Source organism: Haliaeetus leucocephalus, unplaced genomic scaffold, assembly GCF_000737465.1.
Source record: "Haliaeetus leucocephalus isolate CR32 unplaced genomic scaffold, Haliaeetus_leucocephalus-4.0 Scaffold678, whole genome shotgun sequence".
Lineage (NCBI taxonomy): Eukaryota > Metazoa > Chordata > Aves > Accipitriformes > Accipitridae > Haliaeetus > Haliaeetus leucocephalus.
In genome coordinates, this window is record NW_010973114.1 from 2,197,871 (window position 1) to 2,224,808 (window position 26,938).

The following is a 26,938-nucleotide window of genomic DNA, read 5'->3' on the forward strand; positions in this document are numbered from 1 at the left end:
ATGATGCAAACTCTTAGGAAAAAATTCTGCATCAAGATTTTGGTTTTGAAAAGTTCAGTATTTCAAACACTCCCAAAGATGAGAATGTGCCTGTTTGTTCAATTTTTTTCCCCATGGCAGCTAAAATAAGTAGCTGACATCACCTGATTCATCAAAAAAATCTGTTCAAAGTTCAAAAATTTATTTGTATATGCCAAGTTTTCCAGGTGCCTTCTATGATTTAATAAAACAAGAAAACCATCGGAAAAAACCCTAGCTTTTTTGGGGTACAATAACTTAGAAAATTTAATTGTGTTACTACTTGTTTTCCTTTACATTTCATTTGACTTTTGGATTGATAATCCAGCTTCAAAGCAGTCACCAAAAAATGCCACCTGAAATTCGTATCTTTTGATGCTCTGAAGTCAAATCCCCTCTATCCCTCTTCACATCAGCTCTTACTTTTTGTTACCGTATCATAAGCAGAACCAATTATACAGGGAGGTGCAGTAGACATTTATGACTCTTGAACCTTTAATTACATCTTTTCCTCTTACAAACATGTATCAGATCTTGTAGGTACACCAAGATACACTAATTCAACCTGACCTCAAATAAATGTAAAAAGGTTATGGATAAGCTTTCGACTATCAACATGACAATCTGATTTAGTCATTAATTCCACCCAGAAAGAGGTTCTAGAAAGAATGCTCCTAATCCTAGGTTAGATTTTATAACCTAAAAGATATTTAAAAAAAAATAAAAAAAAAAAAATCTAATTTCATGTGACACATTTTAGGAGATATGTTCTTATTAGACAATAGGGAAGGTAATCATCAGCATTTCCATATTGAAATATAAATCAAAAAGTCCCATGTGAAGGGAGTCTCTCACTTTTTAATTAAAACATTAAAAACCTCCAGTTTACACACTTGAGTCCAAAGAAACAAGCCACAGATTTTCTAAACTGGGTCTGTACGTGTTAAATTAAAAATAATCTCATCACATTTAGGAGACCAATAACTTGACTATGTAATCTAATTCTCATCTCTGTAAGGTTCCAGGCTACACGTTTCTCCGTAAAATACCAGGCCACTGTAGTAATATAAAGCTGTCAAGTACAATAAAAAGAAAAAATGAAGGTGCTCTCAAATCATTAGCTGAAAATTATTTATGAAAGTTGCAGGTTGCTTGCTGCTATGAAGACCAAATTACCAGGCAGTTTTCACCTCTGTCTTTACTCGTTATTGCTTCAGACTTTCCAAAACAATTTTTTCTCCATTTTTCTTCTTTTTTTTTCCTTTTTGCAAACACCATCACACACTTTTGTCCGTAGACAATAGGATATGCCACCTTTTTAGCCTGAGACCGTGCAAATGTGCTAACAATAAATTAATCTGATCTAATCTGACAGACTCTTTTGATGGCCCAGTCTGCCTTCGTGGCTGTGAGTGAGAGTAGGAAGACTTAAAAAAAGCACTTCTTTCCATTTTTGCCACCTCATCTTTTAAGTGTGTAATTCTGGAACAAAAACTTATATTCAAAGAAGTGAAAGGCAGAATAAAATAGAAAAAACAACACAGGGAGTTGCCATAGAGTTCAGCCTCCTCGAAAAGCTTTTTAGGCTGTAACTTCTGTGCAGAATCACTTTGCATTGTATTGGAAAAGATTAGGAAATAGCAGTCTAATCAGAGGTTTGGGCTTGCAGCGCCCAAGTAAAATGACTTCAAAGGGGCTCCTGCAGACAGCGCTCACTGTGCGTCTTCTCATAATTTCCTATTTCATAATTTGACAAAAAAATTAAGAGACATATTTTTATATTAGGAAGACTTATAATAACATACGGGTGCATTTGTGCCGGGGTGTAGTTATCTAGAGGGCATGCCCACTTACCCACACCACAAACCCAGCAGGGATATGCAGGCAGATCCCGTTACAAAGAATCTGGTGCAAGTAGCCTAAGGAAGGAAAAAATACTGTACTTTCATTCCTACCTGGGTAAAGAAGGGCTCATAGATCTCCACTCCTTTATCAGACCCTTGCAGCAATACCTCTTGGCCGCGGCGCCAGCTGTACCGAACAGGCGGATTGGAGTTGGCAACGCACCTGAGAAACACTGTTCTCTCATAGTAAAACTGCTCTTTTGCTTCCCCAATGCTCTGGTGGACTGTTACTATTGGATCATCCAAATCTGGAGAGACAGAAGGAACAACCAAGACAAAGTCAGGCTTCAGTTGACTCTACGACGGTTCTGCGATGGGAAGCGCGTGCATCACCTTGTATACAGGTCCACAGCAAAATAGAGGTGATACAGCTCTAAAAGCCACAAATATACGTTTTAGGACTTCTGCAGCAGAATTCAGTTTTAGAGTTTGTTTTCATCTGCACAGCACCTAGCACAACTGGATCTTCATTTACAACTTGGGCTTTTAGGTACAACAATATATCTGATATCACATATGATAATGTCAATCATATTTCTGTTATGTTTCCACTAATACTTAGGTTTCATATGGTGTTCATCTTTACTACTTGTTTCTTATGCTTGATTTTAATTTAAATGTCTCTTAGACAAAATAGTTTATAAAGCTTTGGAAATAAATAGACAGACTAATTTGCATCCTAATGGTAGGCTCCACTAGAACATAGATCATGTGCATGCAGCTGTTTTCCTTTAAAGCAGCGATTTAATACAGTAATTTAATGCATATTCCCTTCTTTTAGTTACATGCATTTAACTTCAAGCAGGTAAATTCATCACAGGCTTTAGAACACACTTCTCTTGATTAAAATACAGATATCATATAATTACTCCCACTGCATCAGCTCAAAGAAAATTAGATCCCCACCACAGAATTCACTCATCTTATAAAGGGAAGAAATAACGATAGCCCTTGGAATGTGAGTACACCTAATTAATTAATTTGGGCTTTATTCCATCAGGAACAAGTAGATTCCTGTTTGCAGGATGCTACTATTGTTTATTATGAGTTTTCTCTGAAGGTACAATTGCATCGAAGAAGGAAAAAAAAAAGAAACAAAACAAGAAAAGCAATGGCTATTTTTACTAAGAACTCGTTAAAAACACTCAACCTCCAAATGACATGGTAAGCAATTCTCTGGTGAGCTTTAGGGAGAAGTTACACTACCTGGAGGGCTGGCAGCCAAGGGGAAGTTGCTTCTCTAAGTCTAGCCCCTATGTTTCAAAGGTACGTCCAGGTTTGGCTCCAACAGTTACAATACAGGCACTGATGCTGTTACCCACAGAGAGTAGGAACAATTTGCCTAATTATACCAGTACCGATCCGGTCTGCAAGCACACAGCAACACCGCATTCTCAGGTGCAACTCAGCCTTGACTGAAATAATTTCAGAACCTTATCGGCTGTGCTTCTTCCTTAAACAAAATGTAAATAATGCTTTAAGTAGTGCTTCATTAATTATTCATCCACAAACGTAACCCTATTTTTGCAAAGTGTTGTGTGAGTAACTATCTAAACATCAATTCATCAGATTTGAGGCCACAGTTCAGTGAAATGCAGAACAAGGTGCTCAAATCTTAGCACGACCACCGGTGTCAAAAGGAAGGCGGTCATGCTCAAAGGTACCTGCACACTTGAGTCCCTTTCCAAAGGTGTTGAAAACAAGCTCGTTTTGGGGAAGCCTCACATGCATTTTGCTCCATGTCCTTTCCCCATGTGCCAGCCAAACACCACCGTAACCGTATATTGTACATGATGGACCAACAGCATAGCGGTTCTTAAAAGATCTGGGGGTTTCATAGTTTTATAAACTAGAGGTGAGCCAGAGGCACGTGGGATTATTAAAGGAAGCCCCTCCTTAACAATCTGAATAGATTAGCAGGTTTCAAACGTCCACACTGAAAAGCAGTTTGCACTTAAAAATTATTCTTTAGATGCTTACATTTTGATTTGCATAACGAGAATAAAGCTTGAGAATCTCTTGATTAATTAGAAACAAAACATGTTCCAAATTTGGAATAATTCAAGCAATAATATCTTGTAATAGAGCATGAATTTTAAGTAAATGTTACCTTCATCCTACTCTACAAAACATTTAATTTAATATCACAGAAACAAATTATGAAATTGTTGCTCCAAATTAGGATGCCATTTTCTAATGAGATTTCATTTTTGTTTTAAAGGTTATTTTAAATCACAGTAGCATTTGAAAAGGGATGAGATTGCTGAAATGTTATGTCTTCTACTCATGCAATAGAAAATAAAAAGAAGGAAATTAGCTTGCTTCAATTTCTAGGCCAAAACACCTGTTCCCTATATTTTGATGAACAACAGAACATTTCACACACAAATGCTTTCCAGCAGCTGCTTATTAAAGCACATCCTTAGACCACAAACAAGGATGACTGGCAGCCAAAAGTCTCCAACACCGAGCCAGGGGACCGCTCCGCCAATCTCTCGCCCTTAGATGAAGGTGCATCCCCTCAGGTGACATACACAAGAAGTCCAAGTCTTGACTCCGCTTCATTTTGATGAATTTAATCAAGACTAGACAGAATAAATCACTTAAAGCCTAAAACCTCTTTGCAGAAGAGGCCTTGGAGGTCCCGGCGGCAAAGCTGAACAGGAGGTGGCTGACTACATCCCAGGCTGCAACAGCAAGAGTGCAGCCAGCAGGTCCGGGGAAAGGATCCTTCCCCAATACCCCCACCTGCGAGACAACATCCAGAGCACCTGGGCAACACACGGACATACCGGAGCAACTGCAGAGGCGACCACCGTGATGGCTGGAGCAGGCTGGGGGAGCTGGGTTTGGCCCGCCTGGAGAAGATAAGACGAAGGGGTGATCTAATTTCTGTTGACTAACTACCGGGAAGTTACAGAGAAGATGAAGGCAAACTCAGAAGAGCAGAACAAAGCACCATGAGCCAACAGGTATAAGTTGCACCAAGAGAAATTCCTCCTGGTTTTAAGCAAAAACAAATTCCCTGTGCAATCAGACAAGCGCCCAGAGAGGCAGCAGGATACGGCCCTTGGAGACATTCAAAGCTTGACTGGACACAGCCCTGAGCAATCTAACCTAACTGTGAAGCTGGCCCTGCTTTGAGCAGTAGGTTGGACAAGAGATCCTTTCCAACCTAAATACTCCATGATGTCATGAGCTGTGATGCCATCGCTCGCTTGCACTACCTGCTCTCTTGCAGCAGGTCCACGCTGGACGCGTGCTCACCCCCTCCAACACCGGTCCTCCTCTACGACAGAGAGGAGCAGGCACCCTCTTTCTGCACCGCACTGTACCACGACAGGGGATGGATTTTGATAAGAGTATAAAGATACCTCAAAGAAATTTAAGTTGGGAATGCAAACGCAGCAAGCCCTCTGCCAAAGCACTTCATAATGGTCAATTAATAGAAAATTTGCACTGCAGAACTTGACTGGTTTTTCCGTCGGCAGTGCTGGAAAGATCTCGACAGCTGCATCAAAGCAAAAGAAGCAGCACTAATAGGAGACAAAATAATGCTTGCAATTGTGAGATTTCACTGAACACTCAGCGGCCTGCCCCGCTGTTGGGCAGGGTTAGACAAATGTTTTACTGGGTTGTTATATAAGACTGTGTTTTGCTCAGGCAGTGCCAGAGCTGCAAACATAATACAAAGTATGTCTTTTTCATAGTAGTGCCAAGGTATTCTGCAGAGTTATTACAACGGAGGCATGCAACTGCCAAATTCATTGCCTTTAGACAGCTTATTTTAAAGTCGCCTGATCTTGGTGGCATTAACGCTCACTTGTCAGAGCTCTCCAGAACTTCAGTTTCAGTGTCTAATTGAATTGTTACTAACTGATATTCAAATTTCCAAATAGACTTTAAAAAAAACCCAAAACTATTTAAAGCTCTGTGCCTATGTGTAAGTATCCCTGGGTGTTTGTTCACTAAAAGCACTGGAACAGTCCGGGACTCAGCATTCTGGGAGGGAAGCTATGGACTTCAGGTAGTGCACAGCAATTAACCTGGGAAGAGGAAAGAGGGGAAATCACTGAAGAGACAGGGAGATCTTACTGCAGTGGAGAAAGATTTAGCATTAGGAAGCTCAGCTAAATGAATTTTTTTACGTGCTTTACAAGAGAAAAAAAAAGCCACTAAAATTTTCATTTTGGGTTGATCAAATTATGAAGAGTTAACTGACTAATCATTCTTTAAATTAAACTGAAGTCATGGGTGTTGATATGTAGTTAAAGTCTATTAATCAAAATTAAAATAATTACAGAAGTATGTTTTCCACAGAGGTTTATGCCAACATTAGGTTCAATTTTTCAGTCCTTAATCTTTGAATTGAACCAAACAGTTTCCAGAACCCAGATGGCACAGGCATTCTAAATGCTATATTGGAAGAATTCCCTTCACACATCCCTAAGCTCTGAAACAAACAAGAAAACCCAGTATAAGCTGTTCAAAACGGGTCTAATCTAAATGCGCTGTGAATTGCATCACGACGGTCAGAGATGTTGGCGTGGAAGGTGCGCAACTGTGGCGGATGCTATTAATATCCTCTCTACGCTGAATTGCAAAGCACTGGAGGCATCGCACTGGCTGCGAGCAGGAAAAAACACGGACCACCTCCTGCGACCCTCACCTGAACTCCAGGGGAGTTTCACATACACAGACAGGAGAGCAGGATCACAGACTATATTTGCTATATCATCTTTTTTCAGCTGCTGGGACTACACAGCTTGATGATTTCATTTGTTAATTAGATGCCTTTGTCTTCGGATGTTCAAAGCAAGCGATGCTTGGAAGTCAGGATAATAATAAAACATGCATCTGTTAAACTGATTGAAATTGCTTCATCAAGACACCCAGAGAGGAGACAGCAGTGACGCATACATTTAGCCTGCCTAACTCATAAGTTATTCTTAAATATAAAAGTGCAATATTTTTCGTCCTATTTTCCTTACTATAGCCTCCTTGACCTAGCACAAGCTATCAATAATTACGCAGGTTTGAAGGGCTTTGTAGTACTGTATGGTACAGAGCAGTTACGCATGATTCAGAAGATGCACAAAAATTCAACAAATATGTATTTCTTGCCTACCTATGGAAAGGATAATGAGCTGTCTTGCATGCCATCCATTAGTACATGCCGTGTGGAGACACAAGCGCTCCACACAAGCTGGAAACAGGGGAGCCAAGTTACCTGGAGCTCCACATAAGATATTTTTCCCTCTATAGCCCTTTAAAAGAGATTTATTATGCATCTGCAGTGCCGTATTGTGTGTGCAGTACAGACACAATAGCAGAAAGCAAGCACCATTTACAAGGCCAGATCCTATAAGCAAGCAAGCCTTTCTTCCTTGCTCCCACAAGAGTAAGAGTGTGACCCTGGAAGACCCCTGATGAGCTTATATTGATTTCCAATACTATTTTAGGAAGATCAAACACATGCTAGAAGGCTGCTAACATGCTCAAACACGAAAGGACAAGCAGGATGACCTTAGCAGTCAACAATACCCCGTGCAGCTCGAGAGCATTTCTGCCTGCCATGCTTTACTGAGGGTTGGAGTCTATCAACAAAGAACCCAAGAGGAGAAACGTAACGAACACTCAGTGATGTAGTTTTATGGAGTAAACGTTTGCTTCATTCTTTTGATGAGGTTATAAATACACCTGATTGAAACCCATATAAACTGCGCCCACTGGATGAACTGTTCATACCAGCATGTCCTAACGACATGGGGAGGATGGCATAGGGCTGACAGCCCTGCAAGAGGGCAGCAATAGTTTTCTTGATCCAAAGACACAAATAATGAGATTGGGCTAAGTTTGAAGAGACTAAATTAGCCTCGGAGTCCCTGGACAGCAGGTACGCTGGTGCTCAGGATTTTACATTTACAGCACAAACAGCACCACTTACCACAATACTGAATTTCTACATGCGCATGCACATGCATACATGAATAAAGATCAGTGGGTTTTCCTAATAACGAAGAGTCGGACGCTCACACAGAACGATATACATCTATGAACTCATAATAGAGGTTAACAGCGCAAGACTGTGCCCTGGCACGGTCTGAGAGACACACCGGCAAAGACCTCTCAGCACAGTTCTGAAATAGATGGGATTGCTGGGATCACTGTGTGCAATAAGAGTAAGGATATAATTTTCTTTCATTATAGAATTGGAGACCTGAGTCAGGATCCTAATCTGGTGTCAGCCATTGTTAAGCAACATTAAGAAATTAAAGGGCAAAGAAAGAGCAACAGAAAAGTACCTATGCACTAGAGAAAGTACTTATGACTTTGGCTTGCAGTGAAAGATGTAAAGAGTGAGACGCATTTAATTTCGTAGAAAAGAAGACTGAATGGTAACTTTATTATAGGATGTAAGCACCTCATGGTGGGAAAACAGCAGGTACAAAAGAGCTCTTTTGGCTACCGGTAATATATACAACAAGCAACAATAGCTGGAAACTGAAGGAAACCCAGTTCAGTATGGGAAAGAATAAAGACTTTTTTTTTTTAAGATAAAGCAGTTGAACAGAGGAACAGACTACCTGGGCATACAGAAGATTCCTCACCTGTTCAAACCAAGACCAGATGCTTTTTAGTGAAATACAAATTATTACATTCAATATAAGAACAGCTAAAAAAAAAAAAGAAAAAAAAAAACAAAAAAAACAGATAGGGCTGTAAGGTAAAGGAGGTTAAACTAGACTGATGTCGTGGTCAATTCTAGTATTAAATTTTTTGAAAAAAGGTAATTAAAGAGAGAGTTGATTAAAGAATTCCAGATCATTATCATTATCAATTATCATTGAATCAAGAAATTATTTAAACTACCTTTCCATTCCACTTGCATTAGACTATATATACCGGAGTGTCAGCACACTTTGGTTCCCTGGCCAGCCAGACACAGCTGTGAAAAATGTTGATGAACCATGACTACCCACAAACAAAGCATGTAAGAAACAAGGGTTAAAGCCACTCTTTCACTGCAGGGATTGAAAGGACAGCTAGATAACAGGACAGCAGTTACAAAAGTATTCGTAATGTATGACTCTGCTACAAGTTCTTCACCTTCCAGTGATTTATCTTCCTTTTATGAACTAAGATTCAGACATAAGCATACAGGAGTTGGATAGGCTTCAGGAAACACAAATTCTTATTCAAATATATACAATTGCTTGAGGAGGAATTCTGCAATAACTGCCTTGTTATTATCCTTGTTTTATAAACAGGTAACCTTGTTTTTTTTAATTTTCTCTGTACCTGTAAAGAAACAGAACGGAAGATTACATTATAAAAGAAAAAAGGATTTACCAGCCAAGCCAGGAGAAACAGGCACTAATACTAAAGGCCACCTGACATGCATGACACATTACTAGGAGTAATTGTTACACATTGGATTTTTTAACATTATAAGTAAGTAATTATTCGTTGCATAATCCCAAACCTAATTAATGCTTGCTCCCTCATTTTTTAAAGAAACGAAACTTAATTTTGTTGAAGTAATGAACATCAAACTGGGTTAAGAAGGTCTACTTCTAGACCACATCCATCTCCAGTTAGTAGCTTCAGCAGACTTCTTCCAGAGCTACTCACAAAGTTTCAATCCCTGTTAAAAACTACATTCTGAACATATTGAGTGCAAATAGCGGCACCCTGGAGAGCAGGGGCTCCTGATAACACTCCACTGCTCTCTTACTGCCTTCTTCTGGACTTCATATGTCCTAAAATGAGCACAAAAACATTTTACTTCAGTAAAAAAATATATATCTGACAGTCTATACCTATATAACAGAAAGTACCAGGTTTCCTTCCTCCCCACCTCGTATATGTTCTGCTCTTCCAAGATTCACATTTATTTTCCAGCCTTAAACTCTTTCCCATTAAAAATGTCAGTATAGAAATCTCACCAGTTCTCCACATACTTTTTCACAATCTCTACTCTTAAAGACGACTGTATTTTTTCCCAGTTTTACTTGAACAGAATACAAAATATGCATTTTACGGGAAGAGAAATAAAAAGAAAGCCAGGACTAGAAGAAATAAATAATGGTGAGTGGATGATGAAAAAGGAGGGCATGTAAGAATCTCCTTGGAGGCAAATGAAGACAACAAATCAAACAAAACTACTGCAAAAAGGAAGAGGAAAATGAACCTGCCCAGAATATTTAGTGCCCACGCCTGAACCCAGACAAGTGAAGTCTTTCTGCTGACTTGAAAGAAATCCCCCAGCCAGTTCGTTGTAGGAGCACAGACTAAAATCCCATCCACCTTGGAAGGGACCCTTAGGAGGTCACCCACTCCACCTCTTGCTTCTCTCCATACTGATGATGCCCATCAATTTTGCATCATCAGCAAAAATTCATACCAAAACATGAGTATAGTATGTAAATGCAGCTGAATCTCAAAGAGCAGCAAAGATCTGCTTCCTTAGATAATTGCATTTGACTGCCCACCTGCCAAACCTCCCTTCCCAAAACCTTCTGAGCTTCTTTTAGCAAAATTTCAAACGGGGACCGAGATCCCAAAGATAATCAACCTCCAGCACATTATATAAAATTGGCATATGCAGGTGGGGAAGAATCAGACACTGGAGCAAGGCTCGGATTAGCTGAGGGAAACACCACATCACGAGCTCATCGTGGCCAGCAGGCATGCAGCAAGCACCCTGGCCCCAGAGGCACCCATGGGTGCCCTCTACACAGCCTGTCATCACGGAGCTACCGGGGAGACTACGGGAAACAGCGGATCTTAGGGAGAGGGAAGGGAGATGGAGGCGTGGGGAGGAATCTAAGTTTTATTAATACTGTAACTCTAATTATACAAAATAATGTATAGTTATGCAGGTGGAGGACCTTGAGGTGTTTGGTTAGATGCCTTCTGCAGTGCTCCTGGTAGACCTGCACGTGCTGACTCGCAGGGCTGAGCCTTCCTCTGCACCTTTTGCTCCTTAGATAAAGGAAACTAAGTGCAGGAGTGTATTTCTGCTTATAATGAGACAACCCGCACTACATCTCTTCAGAACAGCAGCAAAATCTTGCCTTCCAGAGAAGCAGCTTGCAAAACAAACCATATGCCAGGGAAGTTTTCAGATACGTCCAGTTGGCAGAAGGGGAGTACTTCCAGTTGCCAACAGCAAATTTGAAAGACATCCTAAGCCGTAAACTCAGTGCTTTATAAAACCTAGGCCTATTTCTATTACGGCTTAAATCAGATTCCTACAAACAGACTGAATTTTCAGCTCGAGGGATATTTACAGCATCAATTATCTTGAACCTCATCTGACATGTACTCATCTCAGACTGATCTAACTACAGCTATTATCATGTGTTAGAGACAGGTTTAATTTAGAAAAGGAATAGCATAAAAGGCATTCAAATAACCTTATAGCATTCTTAGTAGATTTTTTTTCAAGGAGAAAAATAAAATCTGCATACACAGCCAGGTAATACTATGGAATTAATACTTTGTAATTAATTGTAAGCTTTTTTCTTTAGTTGAGAAATACTGACGATAGGAGTATTTCATTGAACAAATTCTGCAAGATACTTCCTCAGCAGCTATGCAGGGCTAATTAAACATCATTGAAATGAGCTCAACATGAAAATAAAAATCTTCCTTGGCTGATCCTAATAGAAGTTTTGCATTTCCATTCCTGCATGCATGCATATTTAATCTTCACTTCTTAATTTCCACAAGCAAGGTTGTCATTATGTATTAGTCAGTTATTTTAGTGTTTACTGTAAAAGGTCTATGTCTTTGGACACCCAGAAATAGCAAGGTGGGCGGGTGTACTGTGGCCACTCTTGCTCCTGCTGACCAGCACCATTCCTGCGATTCCTTGTTTTCTGTCTGTCTACTTTTATCTATTATCTCTTTTCTTATGCAAACTGTGTCTGTCAGTGTTCTGTGTTAATACATCCCCTAGTATCGTTGTTGTAGTACCATAACGTAAGTGTATTAGTCTCATAACAATATTCACCCATAATTGACATAATCATATGTACATATTTTAACCTAATGGAAAAATAATCTTACTTCTGAATCTTTTAAAAACTTCCCCTTTCAGAACATCCCTAATCCAGTAAAACCTGTAACAGAACTGCAGACAGAAAAGCATAACTCAATGCCAGCAGCGAGCAGACTGCAGCCACAGCCAAACCCCTGCTCTCCTCCGCCAGCCTCGGAAAATCGCTCCCAGGCTGGATGACACCGGGTGACAGCCCCGGTCAGGGTCTCTCCCCAGTGCTCAGTCTTCAAGTCACATTGCAAACAGCAGCACATCGCAAACGCAAGAGAGACAGAGCAGCGAGTCTTTCTCTCTTCCTAAACAACAAGAAATCAGAGTATGCAAGAACTGGGCATTTGAGTCCAGGTGTCTAGCGGAGACCTCAGGAGGGGAAACATCTCCGCATCCCAGTGGGAATGGGTTACCAGACACGCATTTGTGCCTTTGCAAATCTCTCCAAAGCTGATTTTGCACGCTTATCCCTGGCACATCGGGATGGCTGCTCCCACCTGGTAAGTCAGTGCTTCAGACTCCTGCTCCGAAGCAAAGCACAGGTCTTCCCACCTGCCCTGCTGCCGAAGCGGCTGCAAGCGGTGACAGTGCAATCTAAACTGCTGGAAGCCCCAAACTCCATGAAATAGCCCCAAAACAGAGGCAAATACAAGCAATGGAAAGGCACGGGAGACAACCTGAGAAAGCGCTCATCAACTGAAGCTACGCTGCTGTATTTTCAGCCTCCAGGAATTTATTCTAAACAGAGTTTGTTTTAGTTAAATTACCCAATGGCAAACACAGACTAACACGGTCTGGATCAGATCGGGCCAGTTCACATCGGTGCCAGTGCAGACGCAGATGACGAGGAGTTTGACGAGGCTAACACAAACCAGCGCGGTCTGCACCCCCACGGGCGGCCGCAGGGAGCCGTGCAGAGGGTTTGGTGGATTCTGGGGCACAAATTGATTTGGAGCGAATGAATCCTAACGTTGACACATGTTTTTAAATCAGCAAACAAGTTAATACTACTTGCTTCAAATTTTGCGCTCAGATGAATGCCCGAGGCTCCTGGGGAATTCGGTCAGTGCGGTGCCTGGCTCTCAAGCTCACGTTTCCATCTCCTATGAAATACAGGATCCCCTCCTTCCCAGAAACGTCGCAGGTTTTGACCCTGGCATTCTCACCCAGAATAAGCACTTCAGCTGCAAAATCAAATGGGCATCCTTATTTATAGCCACAGGAAGATACTTGCTACACTACTCAACGCTCTAATTATGAGTTGCAAGAAAAAAAATCAACAATCTAAAGGATCCGTCCCTTGCAGTCAGATTCATTCGCCTGGACATACTAGAATATAAATCTAAAGTTGCAGGAGAAAAGGGAAATGAGTAGGAAGGGTCTTGCTGTGCAACACGAATCCACAGCACAAACTGAGGCTCAATCGACCACAGCACTATCACTTGCCTATGAGTTTTTGAAAAGGGTTTTGGGGAATGCCTTACCAAACGAATGCTGGTCAAAGAGAAATTCTCTTTTGAGTTCTTCAGTTGCTCTCTACAGACCTTCTGGCATTTTCTCCTGATCCTTCTAGAATTTCAAAGGCAGACTAAATTCGCTGGTTCCTTGTTATGAAACTGCCACAAAACAATGTCCCATGGAAATGGACACATGTAAAGCAAATTAGACCAGAGGATGAAGAATTGAAGAAAAACACATATTCTAATCAGTATACATCCAGGACCTTATACTGAGATATTTGACTGCTTTACTTGAAGTAGGTTGGTAAATTTGAGGTTTAGCCATTGTCTCTCAGTTTGTAACAACTAGCAACATTTGCTAAATAGTTTCCCAAGAATGATAAACCTTTGAAAGTGCATTTATAGCTCCTCAGGTCAAAGAGAGAGCAAAAAAACCCGCAGCAAGTCCAAACTCGGGCATTAGCAGCACCATCTACACTGACATGTTAACACATAGTTACCAAACCAATGCTAATTAGCCAAAGGTCATTCAGAAAATGAAATTGAGCTTTTCCTTGCACAAGTTTTGAAACTGAACAACACCGAAGTTGACAAATAACTCCACTGACATTGAAGAAAAGCGAGATTTTTATTCACGCTCTCCTTGTAGGTATTATTAACACCACCATTGGATATCAGTTTATATACATGGAACTAACCAAATGACTTATTTCCACACAAGTGCTCTGGCAGTCTCTTAATCAGCATCCACCACAGGGAAGGACTCCCCTTATTCCTCAGGGCTGTCCCAAAATGTGAGAGGTTGCCCACTTTGTTCTCATTTCAGTTTAGCAACCCTTATCCTAATAGCTCCCCAAACCACTGGGATAGTTACAGCTGTACCTCTGGAAATGGGGGAAATGTTAACAAAACAGCTACAGCAATGCCTCCAACATCCACGACAGCAGCTGGGAGCCTCCAACAGCCTGTATGGGTATCTTTGCACTATATAGGTCCTGTACAAAACTTCTGCAAAGGAGTCAAATCAAATCAAATCATTAAGTTTGGAAAAGACCTCTAAGATCATCAAGTCCAACCGTTGACCCAACACCACCATGCCCACTAAACCATGTCCTGAAGTGCCACGTCTACGTGTTTTTGGAACACCAAGAAGGAGCCTGCTAAGTCCTACAGCAGCAAAGCTTTTGACTCACACTCCTCCTATTGACTCCAGGAGTCTCTCCCAGCGTTGCATCCACATGAGAAGCCAGTAACGTTGCTGGAGGCTCCCCAGTGAACTTCTGCCTGTGCACCAATGGCTCAAGCAGCAGGGTCAAACTGCGCACCGGCCAGAGGCTCTGTGACCCCTGTGCCAGATTAACATAACCAAAGGGTCCAATTAACGAGCAGGATGTACAGAATTTGACTCCTACCTCTGAAAACGCAAACCAACAATTAGCACATGGTGTGAGTTCGTGTTAGCACTGAGACCTGCAGAATTAGCCTGGTTACCTTGAAGAACACGCGCTGCCCAAATGTACTGTGTCACCATCCTAGCAGTGACAGCAACGGCAGCAACTCTCAGCTCTGCTGGGCCACGCAGACCCAGAATGAAGCTTCCTGCTCCTCTTCATCTCGTTTGGGTAAAAAAAAATAGCAAACTGCCTATTTATTAGGGGTTTTTTTCCACTTAACTTTGGCCAGGCTTACACAATCCCTTGCAGTGTGCATACCAGGAAGGAGCCCCTGCTTTACAGGCTGGCTCGTAAATGTGCCTCCCAGAAAGATATGGTACATGGAAAAGGTTTATATGTAGAGTTTGTCAACTTCCATTCATTTACTTCCAAATCAAAGCCAACAAAAATTTTCATCAGAATGCTCAATATCTATCTGCTCAAAATAGGAGGGACACGTATATATTAAAGTTATTTTTTCCACCCATTCCATTTACACGTACTAAGAGCCGACGCAGACGATGGACACACTGCACGATTACACGTCTGGGAAGATGGAAAGTCATGATGTCAATTCCTTTTACTTCCACGCCTGGCTCCGAGAGAAGGTCTCTCACTCTGAACAGCGCACGTCACGCATGCTCAAGCTTTTCAGGTTGCAAGATTGATTCTCTTTGATGCTGTGCAAAAAATCAGGGAATCTAGTCCATCAGCTACTTAAGATATGATCAGCTGATGCTACTATATGCAAAGCGTGTAAAAGAGGAGGTTACATATAAAACTCTTTGGTCTACTGTGAACAGCAATTTTTTTTGAGAACTTATAGGTTGTGAGCTGAGTTTGGATTTCATTGTTCCTCTAATCTGCCCTGTATCACAGCCATTTCACTTTCCTCCCATTCAAGGAAATAGGAGAGAACTGAGTAATCAGTGAAGATAAAGGTATGGGAAAGCTTTTCGATCCAGTGCATATAAAACCAGCCACAAGAAAATCTTCATACATGGCATCTTAAAACCTCCAAAGACAGTTCAATTTATTTTTTTTTTCCAATCTACAACTCAGTCCTGTTTAAATACAAAAGTACAATACAAATTCTGCAGTAATTCAGTAATTACAAGACTTCACAGAATCACCAAATGGTCGAGGTGGAAGAGATCACTGGTGATCACCCTATCCACCCTGCCCTGCTCAAAGCCAGGTAAACTAGAAGCATGTTGCTCAGTACCATGTCCAAGTTTTTCTAAGATGCCAGCTCCAAAAGATCCCTGAAAACCAAAAATGTACTTGGATCCACATACACTTTTGAGCAATAGATCCGTTTATCCATTGTATCCTTATATCATGTAATCCTGTCCAGTGATAGGACTCGTGGGAATGGCTCAAAGCTGCGCCAGGGGAGGTTTAGACTTGACCTTAGGAAGCCTTTCTTCACCAAGCGGATGGTCAAACCCTGGAACAAGTTTCCCAGAGAGGTGGTCGATGCCCCAAGCCTGTCAGTGTTGAAGAGGCATTTGGACAATGCCCTTAATAACATGGTTTAACTTTTGGTCAGCCCTGAAGTGGTCAGGCAGTTGGACTAGGTGATCATTGTAGGTCCCGTCCAACTGAAATATTCTATTTTATTCTACCCTATTATGAAATCAATCATGCAATAGGTTAATATTTACTTTTTCTCATTTATTGAAAAAAATAATGAAATATGCTTAAATAATGCTTAATAAATTATTTGAAAATAATGAATAGTGTTTAAAATGGCCAGCAAACAGTAATGGGCTGCACTGGAACCTCTATGAAGTTATTGCATTATTTTAATGGAATTTCATTTTTTGTTCAGCATTTTCTAAGTAAGAGGAGAGAGAGAAAGCAGTAGCATAAGCAAGTGTCACTTCTAAGAAAACTTTGAGAATGGGAAGCAAGGGAGACGACAGAGTAGTCTGCAGAAAGCAAAGTTTGCAGCACTAAGAGCCATGTGCCCCTTGATGCATTTAAATAAGAGGTTAATTCAAATGCAAAGCCAGTTGAATTGCTGCAAAGTTTCTTTTCAAGACACTGATTTCATTGAGTTATAGGGAATAAAAAAGCAACCCTGTAAAAACAGAGTATTTTTGACTAGTATTGACTTTCCTCAAGGTGACTTCGCTTTCACTGAGTTCCTCCATAATTAACTTACGGAAATAAATGAAATCATACTCCAGGCATGTGGCTCATATTTTTCATATATGTCATTTAACAAAATTAGAAATGTTGATAAAATATTATGTTTCTTGTTGGCTGGTTGGGTTGGGGGGGGATGTTTGGTTTTTCTTGTTTTTTGGGTTTTTTGTTGGTTTTTTTTTAGCAAAGGTAAAGATCAAACAGTCATGCAAAAAAAGCCAGTGTTTCCTTTAAAATATCATTAGTCTAGTATCCTTAGTATTCTAGGCCAGTCTTCTGAAGAAGTTGTGGGTTTTTTTAAGATGGCATATGTGTTTTGCCTGTGTTCCCCATCCACAAAACCCCCAAAAAAGCAATAAAGAAGGTCATAACTAGGATCTTCTGGAACCAAGTTATCTCATTAACTCTAAACACATCATCACTTTCAACTTCTGTTATGACCTATACTGCCTGTACCTAATGCATAATGGCCCATTTAAACAGCTAAATCCAGTGCTGGTCTAGTCCAGAAAATAATGACCATGCTTGTAAAAATCAGGTCATCACCCAATCACCCATATCACAAACTGATGAGAATTAGGTGTGGCTGAATGCTTTTGATTGGACTCCAAGCCCCGTGCTGATCTCCAGGCAGAAGACAGCCTCAAGTCGGTTATTAATCTCAACATTTGCCATCCCACGATGACTGACACACTGGAGGATTTCCATAAGTAAGGAAGAAGATACTGTGAATAACAGCATACACTGTGGGAGAGAGGGAAGGGGAGAATGTAGGCTGAATTTCAAATGGTACCCGCTGAAGCATCTTTAGGATGCGGTTTGTGATTTCCTTATTTAAAGGGTCAGTATTCTCACAGGCCCAGAGCTGTCTTTTTTTTTTTTTTTTTTAGCTTTCAAAAAAGGAACAAAAAAAGCCATCTTTTTTCTAGTAATTGATTTCCTTGGGATCTTTACATGTTAGGGTGATATTTATCTCCTTCTACTCAATGGTTCCCAAAGCGCATTCACATTTTCAGCATAAATTTCAATGAGAGACCAGGGCTGCTAGACTCTCCTGCTCTGGTTTAAGTTTTTCCTGTTCTGGCGAGCTGCTTGCCAAAAAGCTAACCCCAAACTTCCAGAATTAGAAAACAAACCCTTCAACAAAGCATACATCCCTAGGGCTTGTCCATCCAGCAGAGCTGCTGCCCAGGAAAGCTGGCGTGAGTCTGTGCTGTGCCAGTGCTGCATGCCCTAGAGAAGGAGCAACTCTATTTTCTTAACAGGCTAAGGTACACAGCACAAAGGCAGTCTCCACGTGCTGTTAATAAACTGCACCTTTCCTTAATGCCCAGTAACTTCCCCAGAAAGAATCCTGCACCGTCATCTCTCCAATGTCACAGCAGCGTTAAACCAAAGCGATGCTTGCTTGACTCAAACCGTCGGAGTGCAGGAGCCATGCAAAGTAGCAGCGGTTGCGCAGATTGCCTATAAACAGCTGTTTCGCTTCTAAATACTTCACAAAAATATAAGCACCATGAATTACTCCTCCTCTTAGACCCAGGTGTCTAATTGTTTAGTTTAAGCGTTACTGCAGACTTATTAAAAAAGCAGGAAGATGCCACCCACTAGATGATCAACTTGCCACTGACACTGTAAGAGATGTTAGTACTGAGTTTTTTCTAGGCAACGCCGACATTGCTTGCAGGGAAGTACAGGTTAGGGCACAAGAGCAGGAAAAGGCAGCGAGAGAATCTTATCTAAACATGATACCTGTCTGCATCAGGACTAATTACTCACACTCTCAAAGTGCCCACTCCTTTCTACCTAGCACTTAAAAAAAAAGAATTTAAATAACTGGTTCAGGCGAGGACTTTTACATGTGGCCATGCGTATCCCACCACACACAAACGGATCAGGTGTGGTAGCACTCACAAGAAAACTGTTTACCATCATGATTCTACTGATGAAAGAGAAACATAGTGCACATGACCAGCAGTGCCCAAACTCTCTTTAAGATTCCTTTTATAAATATACATGTTTATTGTAGGTAAATTCCAAAAGTTCTTTTGCGACCTGAGAAGTTAAATGCTACTGTGTCTTCAAAGAGCATCCTGTTTCCTCTAATTAAGAAGGCCTAAATACTTGATCCAAGACTTGCTTCACTTATGTCCTCCTGGTTTGTGGGGTCAAAAACCCAGACTCAGCTACCTGGCCTCTGTACGAAACGTCGAAAGCCCATGAGGCAACTCCACATAGGGCTTGGCAGCGGCGTATGCAGTTTGGGGAGCCCTTCCAGGCTGGATCTCCTAATACCAGTGCTACCAGTGCCCATCTCCTGGAAGCCCCTGCAGTACCAAAAGCAATAACCCAGTTATCTAACATCCATTGCTTAAAGTAATTACTCAAAAAGTGGAATGGCAACCCGTGACTCTCCTGTTTCATACCTACACCTCCCCTTCCCAGAAGCCTGCCCTGCCCACGGGTGGTTCTGGGAAGCAGCCCTCTCCCAGTATGATTGCATCTTCCAGAAAATAACACAATATCAATTGATCCACAGAGAGATGGCGGGTAAGGGTGTGAGTCTGTAGCTCAGTGTTTTGCCACCTTTTTTTGGAAGGGGAAGATCTGCATCCTTGCTCCTATGCTGTTTGCACAACTTATGTTAATAAATCACTGGATAAAGTGCTGAAATGAGGGATTCTCCCTTCTGAAAAGGAGGAGGTGCCTGCAGGAAGGGAGGACAAGGATTTGCTAGAAATTGGGTCCCCCAGACATGTCTGACTGCAGTAGACAAGAATCTGCAGATAAGCACTGGGGTACAACACGAACAGCACGTGTGGAGCGCGAGGCTCAGCTCAAGTCAGACGGAGGACTGAGGGCACGCAGGCTATTCATCTTTCCCCTCATCACAGTGTCTGAATACACCTTAGGAAAAAAAAACAAACCCCAAACAATTAGGGCAGAACATTTCCTGAAGACTTCCTGGAAACTGCGTGTTTCTTTTTTTGTAGGTAAATTACTGCACAGGGAGCCCCTGTAAAATTTAGCAGCAATGAACTTCCCCAGGTGCACGGCCACTGCTGCATTTGGTTTTCAGAGGGATGGTGGATACTGGACTACTCCTGATCAGTCCAACCATCCCTCTCCTTGCACAGCAAAGGACTAATTTTTTCCCATTAACTCTTCAGCACAGTTACCAGACCCAAATCCACCGTGTCAGCTTCATTGGGTTGTGGCTAAACCGAAGCAAGGACACAAACCTCCATAAAGGAACACCCAGGACGAGCTCCTAAGACAACTGCTCAGTCCATCCTTCCCTCTCCAGCGGTTGGCAGAACACATTTACCTCTTCTCATCTGAGCAGCAATGATGGAGAAATGCTGAGGCATAAAGCAACGCCCGTGATCCTCCAGCCCTGCAGAATTATCTTGTCACCAGCGAAGAGATGGGTGCACTCGAGAGGACCATCCCATACCGCTCCACGAGCACTGCAGTTCAATGCACAAGTATGTTTTGTTTATGGATGTAGATGATGGGCTAAGCTTATTTTAAAATTGCCTGTCCTTCAATTTTTTATTATTATTTTTAAGACAAAAGGGGGAAATGAATGCATATAGCTAGTTTAAACTGACACTTCAGTCAAGGGTACAGACTGGATGTGTTATTAGGAGGATGGTAAACAAGCCTCCTTTTTTGAAACCCAACCTGCTTTGCTATTGTCCTTGTTGTTGATTCAAATGTTTCTACTTCAATGTGCCTTAATTAAAGTGTTAGCGGTCAATATTTCCTTGAAAGCGTCTCGAGAAGTTTTTATTCATGCGTAATTGCTTTGCAGATAATGCCAGAGGAAAACAATCAAACAGCTGGCAAATAAGCTCTCTGTTGGGATATTTTAACACATTCCATGTTCATCTGTTTAATTTTAAATGAGCCCACGCCTTTCAAAGTCTTGCAGACTGCACTGGTGTTGGGCTGTGCCGTCTCATGAACGCAGTGGGCCCAACACTGTTTTAATTTATTTCAGTAGATCTCCTGGATCCGGCAGGAACATAATCAGCAAACGAGCAGTGTAAGTACATGGGAATTCAAGTCCAAAGCTTAAATAACATGTACAGATTCCTCTCAGCATTGACAAATTTATGCAAAGATAAAGTAAATAATGGCCTCTGAGCTGGTTTGCATTTTCTGTTTTCAAAAGAGACTAATTATTATTTCACACACACACACACAAAATAACACCAGCAGTCTATCTGCAACTCTCTTGAGCTGTAGTTTTAGCAAGCATAATACTTAATATAAACCAATATGACATATGTTTATGTTTGGAGGGGGGGGCAGGGAGGGGTTGGGGTTTTTTCCCAGCTCAGTTATTCAATTACCTAATCTCTGTATGTTCCAATGGATCTTCTGTATTTTTCCTCCGTGCAGAAATGCCACCTCAGCCTGTGACAGTCGTGTGAGGAAACCCCATCACAGCGCTGGTCAGGACTGATGATGGGAACAGAATCATAGAAGAAAGGGCCAGAAAAGCCCTTATGAGCTCTGCCTCATGCTTCCCTGTGCCCGGGGGCAGGACCGGCTCTGCCACTGCCAGCACCCAGAGATGCTTCTCCAGCGCATCCCCAAAGAGCTCCCTGTTCCCTGGAGCTCCTCTTTCAGTATCTGCCCATCTCCACCATCAAACAGCTTTTCTTGCTGTCTAACCTAGATCTCTCACTGCAATTTAAGGCAATTACTGTCTGTCTTATCCTTTGGGGATCTTCAGAAAAAAAAAAAAAAAAAAATCTTTTCTTTTGCCCATCTGAAGGCTCCTATTAACTGCACCCTTCCTTGGCCTTCTCCTCTTTGCTGCAAACAATCCTCATGAATCATTTTACTTCTGCATCAGAAACTTTTCCTGCTCATCTGTCACTCCTCTGATCTTTTCCATCGATTCGCATCTTCCCTGAGGTACGATGCAGCACTCCCCAGACCAGGAAGCACTAGAACAGAAGGGCTACTTCAATTCCTTACAGAAATATCCCCTCACCTCCTTCCAAGTGCAAGATTTCTGCTTTCCAAAACTGCACGGCATGGTTACAGCACGTTCAGACTCCCTGCAACTCACAGACCCTCTCTGCTGGCTATTTTCCTTTGCAGAAGCTAAGGACGTAGAACCTGCCACCTTCTTACCAAAACACATTTCACAGACGACTTTTCCAAGCTGTCCAACCTGTTTCTTTGGTCACAGCTGCCTCCTTGCAGTCCTTCTCAGCTTGGTGTCATCTCGTGCCATTTAACAAGAAGCTACAAAAAGCCATCTGAGACATCAGCTTTCAAATCCTGGTTATGCAATGTTTCTGTTTTTCACTAATCACTGGCTGTTTAATTTATGAGCAGTGCCTCCAGCACACTGGAGCAAGATAAAACAGGACACATTAAATTTTGACAATACACATGCTCTTACATCCCATTAGAAATTATGGGTTGCTCCAAATTCCCAGCTCACAGTATTAGGGCGTCACAGGAGGGTATGTTACAACTTACTTTAACTGCAGTTTTACTAAGCATAGGCAATACAGATACTTCTGCAAAAGGAAAGGAAATATGAACAAAGAAAATTTCTTCTGAAAAATCTGCATGCATTAGAAGTTCCTATATGTTCTATCCTAGTGACCTCCAGATATTTGTATGTGTAAACTGAAAAATACTAAAAAAATCCCCCCAAAATCCTGTCAGCACGTAGCAAAGCATATAATACATGGGGACATTTGCATACCCACAGCTGCTCCCTGGCCTGATTCTCCTTTATTTCAAAAAGAGGATTATATAAATAGTTTTTTTCCAAACAAAGTGTACTTTGACAGGGGTCACTGTCGGCGCAGGCTATCCACAGGGAAGGAGGGTACGCATCAGCTTGTTGTTCCAATTTTCTATAAGGAACTGCATGGACTGAGGTTTCCAGATGTAATGCCCCTACACCCCTCCTGCTCCTCCTTCTCCTCCTCCCTGGCCTTGCCACAGGGATGCTGCCTGTAACGCATCAGTTAAGAGCCGGAGGTCATGTATTTCCCTTGTGTGTGGAGCTCGAGAAGGTGATGAAGGCAAAAAACAGGGGAGAATGAAAGGGAGGGATGGAACATGAATAGATTTCCCGAAAACTGTAAATCAGCAGGTAACCAGACTTCTATTTTACTGGAAAATGCAGATTACAGGAAAGCCTGCCTTGATGCTGGAAGGCTATTTAAAAATCCATCAGAACTCTAAAATATGCTATTAGGGACTCTGCAGTCCCAACACCTACTGCATAAAAATCCCAAGCTATTAGGCAAACCAACATCATTTCAGATCAGGCCATCAGCAGGTTGCCAAGTCTTAAAATAGCAGCTGCATTTAAAATCATATTTAAACAAGAGAAGCGGGAAATTCAGCTCAGATAAAACCCAGCACTCGGCCTGCAAAAGGCGACCTGGGACGAAGCTGCTAGGCATGTTGGCATTGGAGAGATGTCTAAAAACCTTGGGGTGGTCCCTGACTGATGGAGCTGCAATTAGCACCTGAAACACACCTCGGTGTAACAACGTAAGGAAATCACGAGGCTGTGCTCCAAGAACCTGCTGAAACGAACCTCTCCAGCTTCCCTTCCTGAAGTCTCACTCATCCGCCAAATCCTCCTACCCCTTTCATCTTCTACCGGACTGCTCGCAGAATCTGCCGGGGTTTCACATTCTTCTGGCTCTTGTATTTGCTAAGCAAGGAGGTGATGGTAAATGCAAGCCTCACTCCAAGCATAGTCAGCAATAAAAGTACTGGAAGACAGATAAACCCAGAGTAACCCCGCTGTCTTCCCATCGTGTCTGGAAGAGCAGTCTTTCACAGGGGTGCTTCACCACGCAGCCGCAGTCAAATGCAGCAGACGTGAAAATTGTTTTTCCTTGTTCTGCTACCAACAGCCAGGAAAATCTGGTTTTTGTTATTAAAATGTGATACAGGCACTGATTGCCACGTTACTGGTGCTTCCGATTTTCACCTCTTGTTCCTTAATTTGACTCCCTAGCACTTATTAAATTAATGAAGACATAAGGCATGAGACCAATGATAAATTCCTGCAAGCAGAACCATCCTGGAAACGTTACGAGTCTAGCAAATCACACATGTAGAATCAGTGGCTAATGGTAAGTAGGGATTGTACCACCTCTGTTCCTCAGCTATATTACTCATCCTCTTTCCCTTCTCAGAAATTTTGAGGAGGCTTCTCCCCTTCATAGCCATTTGCTCTCTGTCCCTGCTAATAAGCTTTGTCTTCCTTGCAGAGCAGCACACAGACACCATACTCCATTCCCAATGGGATCAGAAATAGCTGAACAGGGCAATGAGACATTGAATACAAACAGCCCCGTGCTAAGGCACAGGCATTTATGCAACCCCGCTGTGCCATCTCCCCAGGGTCAGCGTTAGGTGTTCACAATAAATTTCATTGCTCAGGAGCATCCAGGATTCAGATTAGCACCGTACTGGAAACCTCTACACCAACCTACGTCATTTGAGGTTTGCATTTTCAGTTGTGTGCTTCTACTAGGAAACAGAAGGTATGCAAATGGTTTGCATTATAAAAATGGACATACAGACCTGCCAGACTGTCTAAACGATGCCCTCATTTTGGACAACAAAGTCTTATGTCAGTAAGCTTAACATGACTTTCCATCAAACGCCCTGAAGTGAAACACTTTTAGAAAACAAGCCCGATCTAGCACAAACCCAGGGAAGGCAAAGGGAACTACATGGGGCAAACCAACATCCTCCTCTTTTTCTTTTTGGGGCTGAACTCAAACGCACCCCAAAGGGATAGGATGCAGTGCCTGGGGCAGCAGCCAGCTCTCCAGCCATGGCTCGGGGTTGTTTCCCAGCATTACCAGTTTGACTTCCCAACAGGTTTTAAAGACAAAATTTGTTGTTAGGATCAGTAAGTCACAGCAGACCATTGTGCAGAGCTGCTTGGCAAGGCATAAAAGTAGCAACAAGGGGCTAAAATGCAGTTTAAGAGAAGGACACAGACATTTTCAGCCTCTATGGCTGGTCAGTTCAGGGTTTCCACGCAGAGCTGAAAATCAGATGTGCAGTTATGGAAGTTAAATAAAATAATATTAAAAAAAAAAAAGCAGGATAAAAAAGAAAACCAACCAGCAGTTCCCTTTCCTTGCAGCCTACCAGAGATGCTCTGTGCTGCGCCATGGAGGGACCTGGGGTTCAGACAGGAATGACCTTATGTCCCAGAAGGAGAACCCAGCTGGTCATTCCACCCCAACCACCCTCTCCACACATGAAACTCCTCTCCAGCCCCACAGAAAACAGGAAAGCTCACCATAAAACATTTGATCAAATGTATACCACAAACCAGGAATTTTGCAGCTCATGAAGCCCGCAAAGCATTTTATCATTCTGGCTCAATTCTGAACGTACAAGTATTTTGCTGGCATTTTACAAGCATTAAGTACAACCTTTCATCAGTGCAAACAACATCATGCTTTTTTTTTTCCTCTTGCTTGTACAAAGATTTTCATTGTAGAAAATAAAAATGCACACAAGCTAGTAAGGAACTGATAACAGTTAACAGTCACTGCAAAGCTATTTAATTCAGTCTGAATAGTGTGTCTGCTGGGGGTGTAAAAAGGTATTGAAATTACTGTAAGCGCTCCACATTTGCATTAATATTTCATGGTAGAGGTACCTCACTTGTTCTACAATACGCAGCTACATCCTTCCTTACTTTTTTCATACTGTTGCCATGGCCCACTGTGGTGAATAATGTCCAGATGCACTGTGCTAGGCTTTGCTTAACCCTCCTAAACATACTTGCTCTCTGCTCCTCACCACTTATGTCAGGAAAACATCCTTCACTGCTAGGATGAGCAGCAGAGGAGCAAGCGTGATTTCCACCGGTACTACCTAAACCAGTCTCTGAGCTGGCACGCTGAGCACCGCCACCAAGGATCGCCCCAGAGACACCACTAGCACCCCGTGCACAGGACTTCCAGGGAAGGTGCGAACGCAGTAATTAATGCCTCCACAAACCCTGTCTTGCCAGCTCTGCCATTGCCTGCAAAACAAAAATGTTGCATGAAATTGTCCCAATCCCAAATCCACTGTCAGTCACCTACCATAAACTTTCTCATCTACTCAGTCAAATCATTAGATCAGGACTCCCGGGCATTTGATACCCAATTTCCAAATTAGAGGTACAAGACAATAAGAATAAAAATGCAAAGCAGTACAGCTCTCATGTCAGAGGCCCTCATGAAATACATTGATGTCATCTATATTTCCACTTTTGTTAAGGAGAATGGTTTGGTTCAACTCCAGTGGCTTTCATGCGAACATACAGCGAGACCTTGTTTCACGATTCCATGAGAGCCGAACACCAGGGCAGAGCCCACCCTCCTGTCCCACACCAGGGATAGAGACCTCAACTGAAACTAGCACCAACACGCTACCAAAAAAACATGACACCTCCCCATTCAGGGGAAGCAGCAATCTCTATGCTCAAATGTGTAACAACTGTATAAAAAGTAGGAATAAACCAGGTCTCGTACAGTGAAAAGTACAGTCTTCAATCTTCAGACAAATTCTTTTCTATCAAAAAAAAAAAGGATGAAAAGTTACAGAAAACTTCCTGAAATATACACATGCACTAAAATAAAAAAAAGCCACACCAAAACAAAAAACCAAAGACAAATCTTTACAAAAGGCATTTCTGCTTATATGCCCGAGGCAAACCTCTTTTTGGATAATGAAGGGTAGCTCACTGATTTTTCATTGCTCTCTGAAATTCTGCAACACTCCCACCCTTGTCTGGGCGCTTTTCCTTACCCTCGTGGAGGATGTGCACATGCATAGCAGGAAACAAATTTCAACCAAATACTGCCAAGCAGCCTCTAATCTATCTGTGAG

The 26,938-nt window shown here is 42.0% G+C and overlaps 1 protein-coding gene across 1 annotated transcript in view; it reads right to left on the reverse strand.

Annotated features, from left to right (window-relative positions):
* Window positions 1–26,938, reverse strand: part of MDGA2 (MAM domain containing glycosylphosphatidylinositol anchor 2) — a 244,219-nt gene that overhangs the window by 178,835 nt on the left and 38,446 nt on the right. The window contains exon 3 of the mRNA XM_010579851.1: window positions 1,974–2,170. Within this exon, the coding sequence (XP_010578153.1) occupies window positions 1,974–2,170 (197 nt within the window). The remainder of the gene's footprint in view (window positions 1–1,973; window positions 2,171–26,938) is intronic.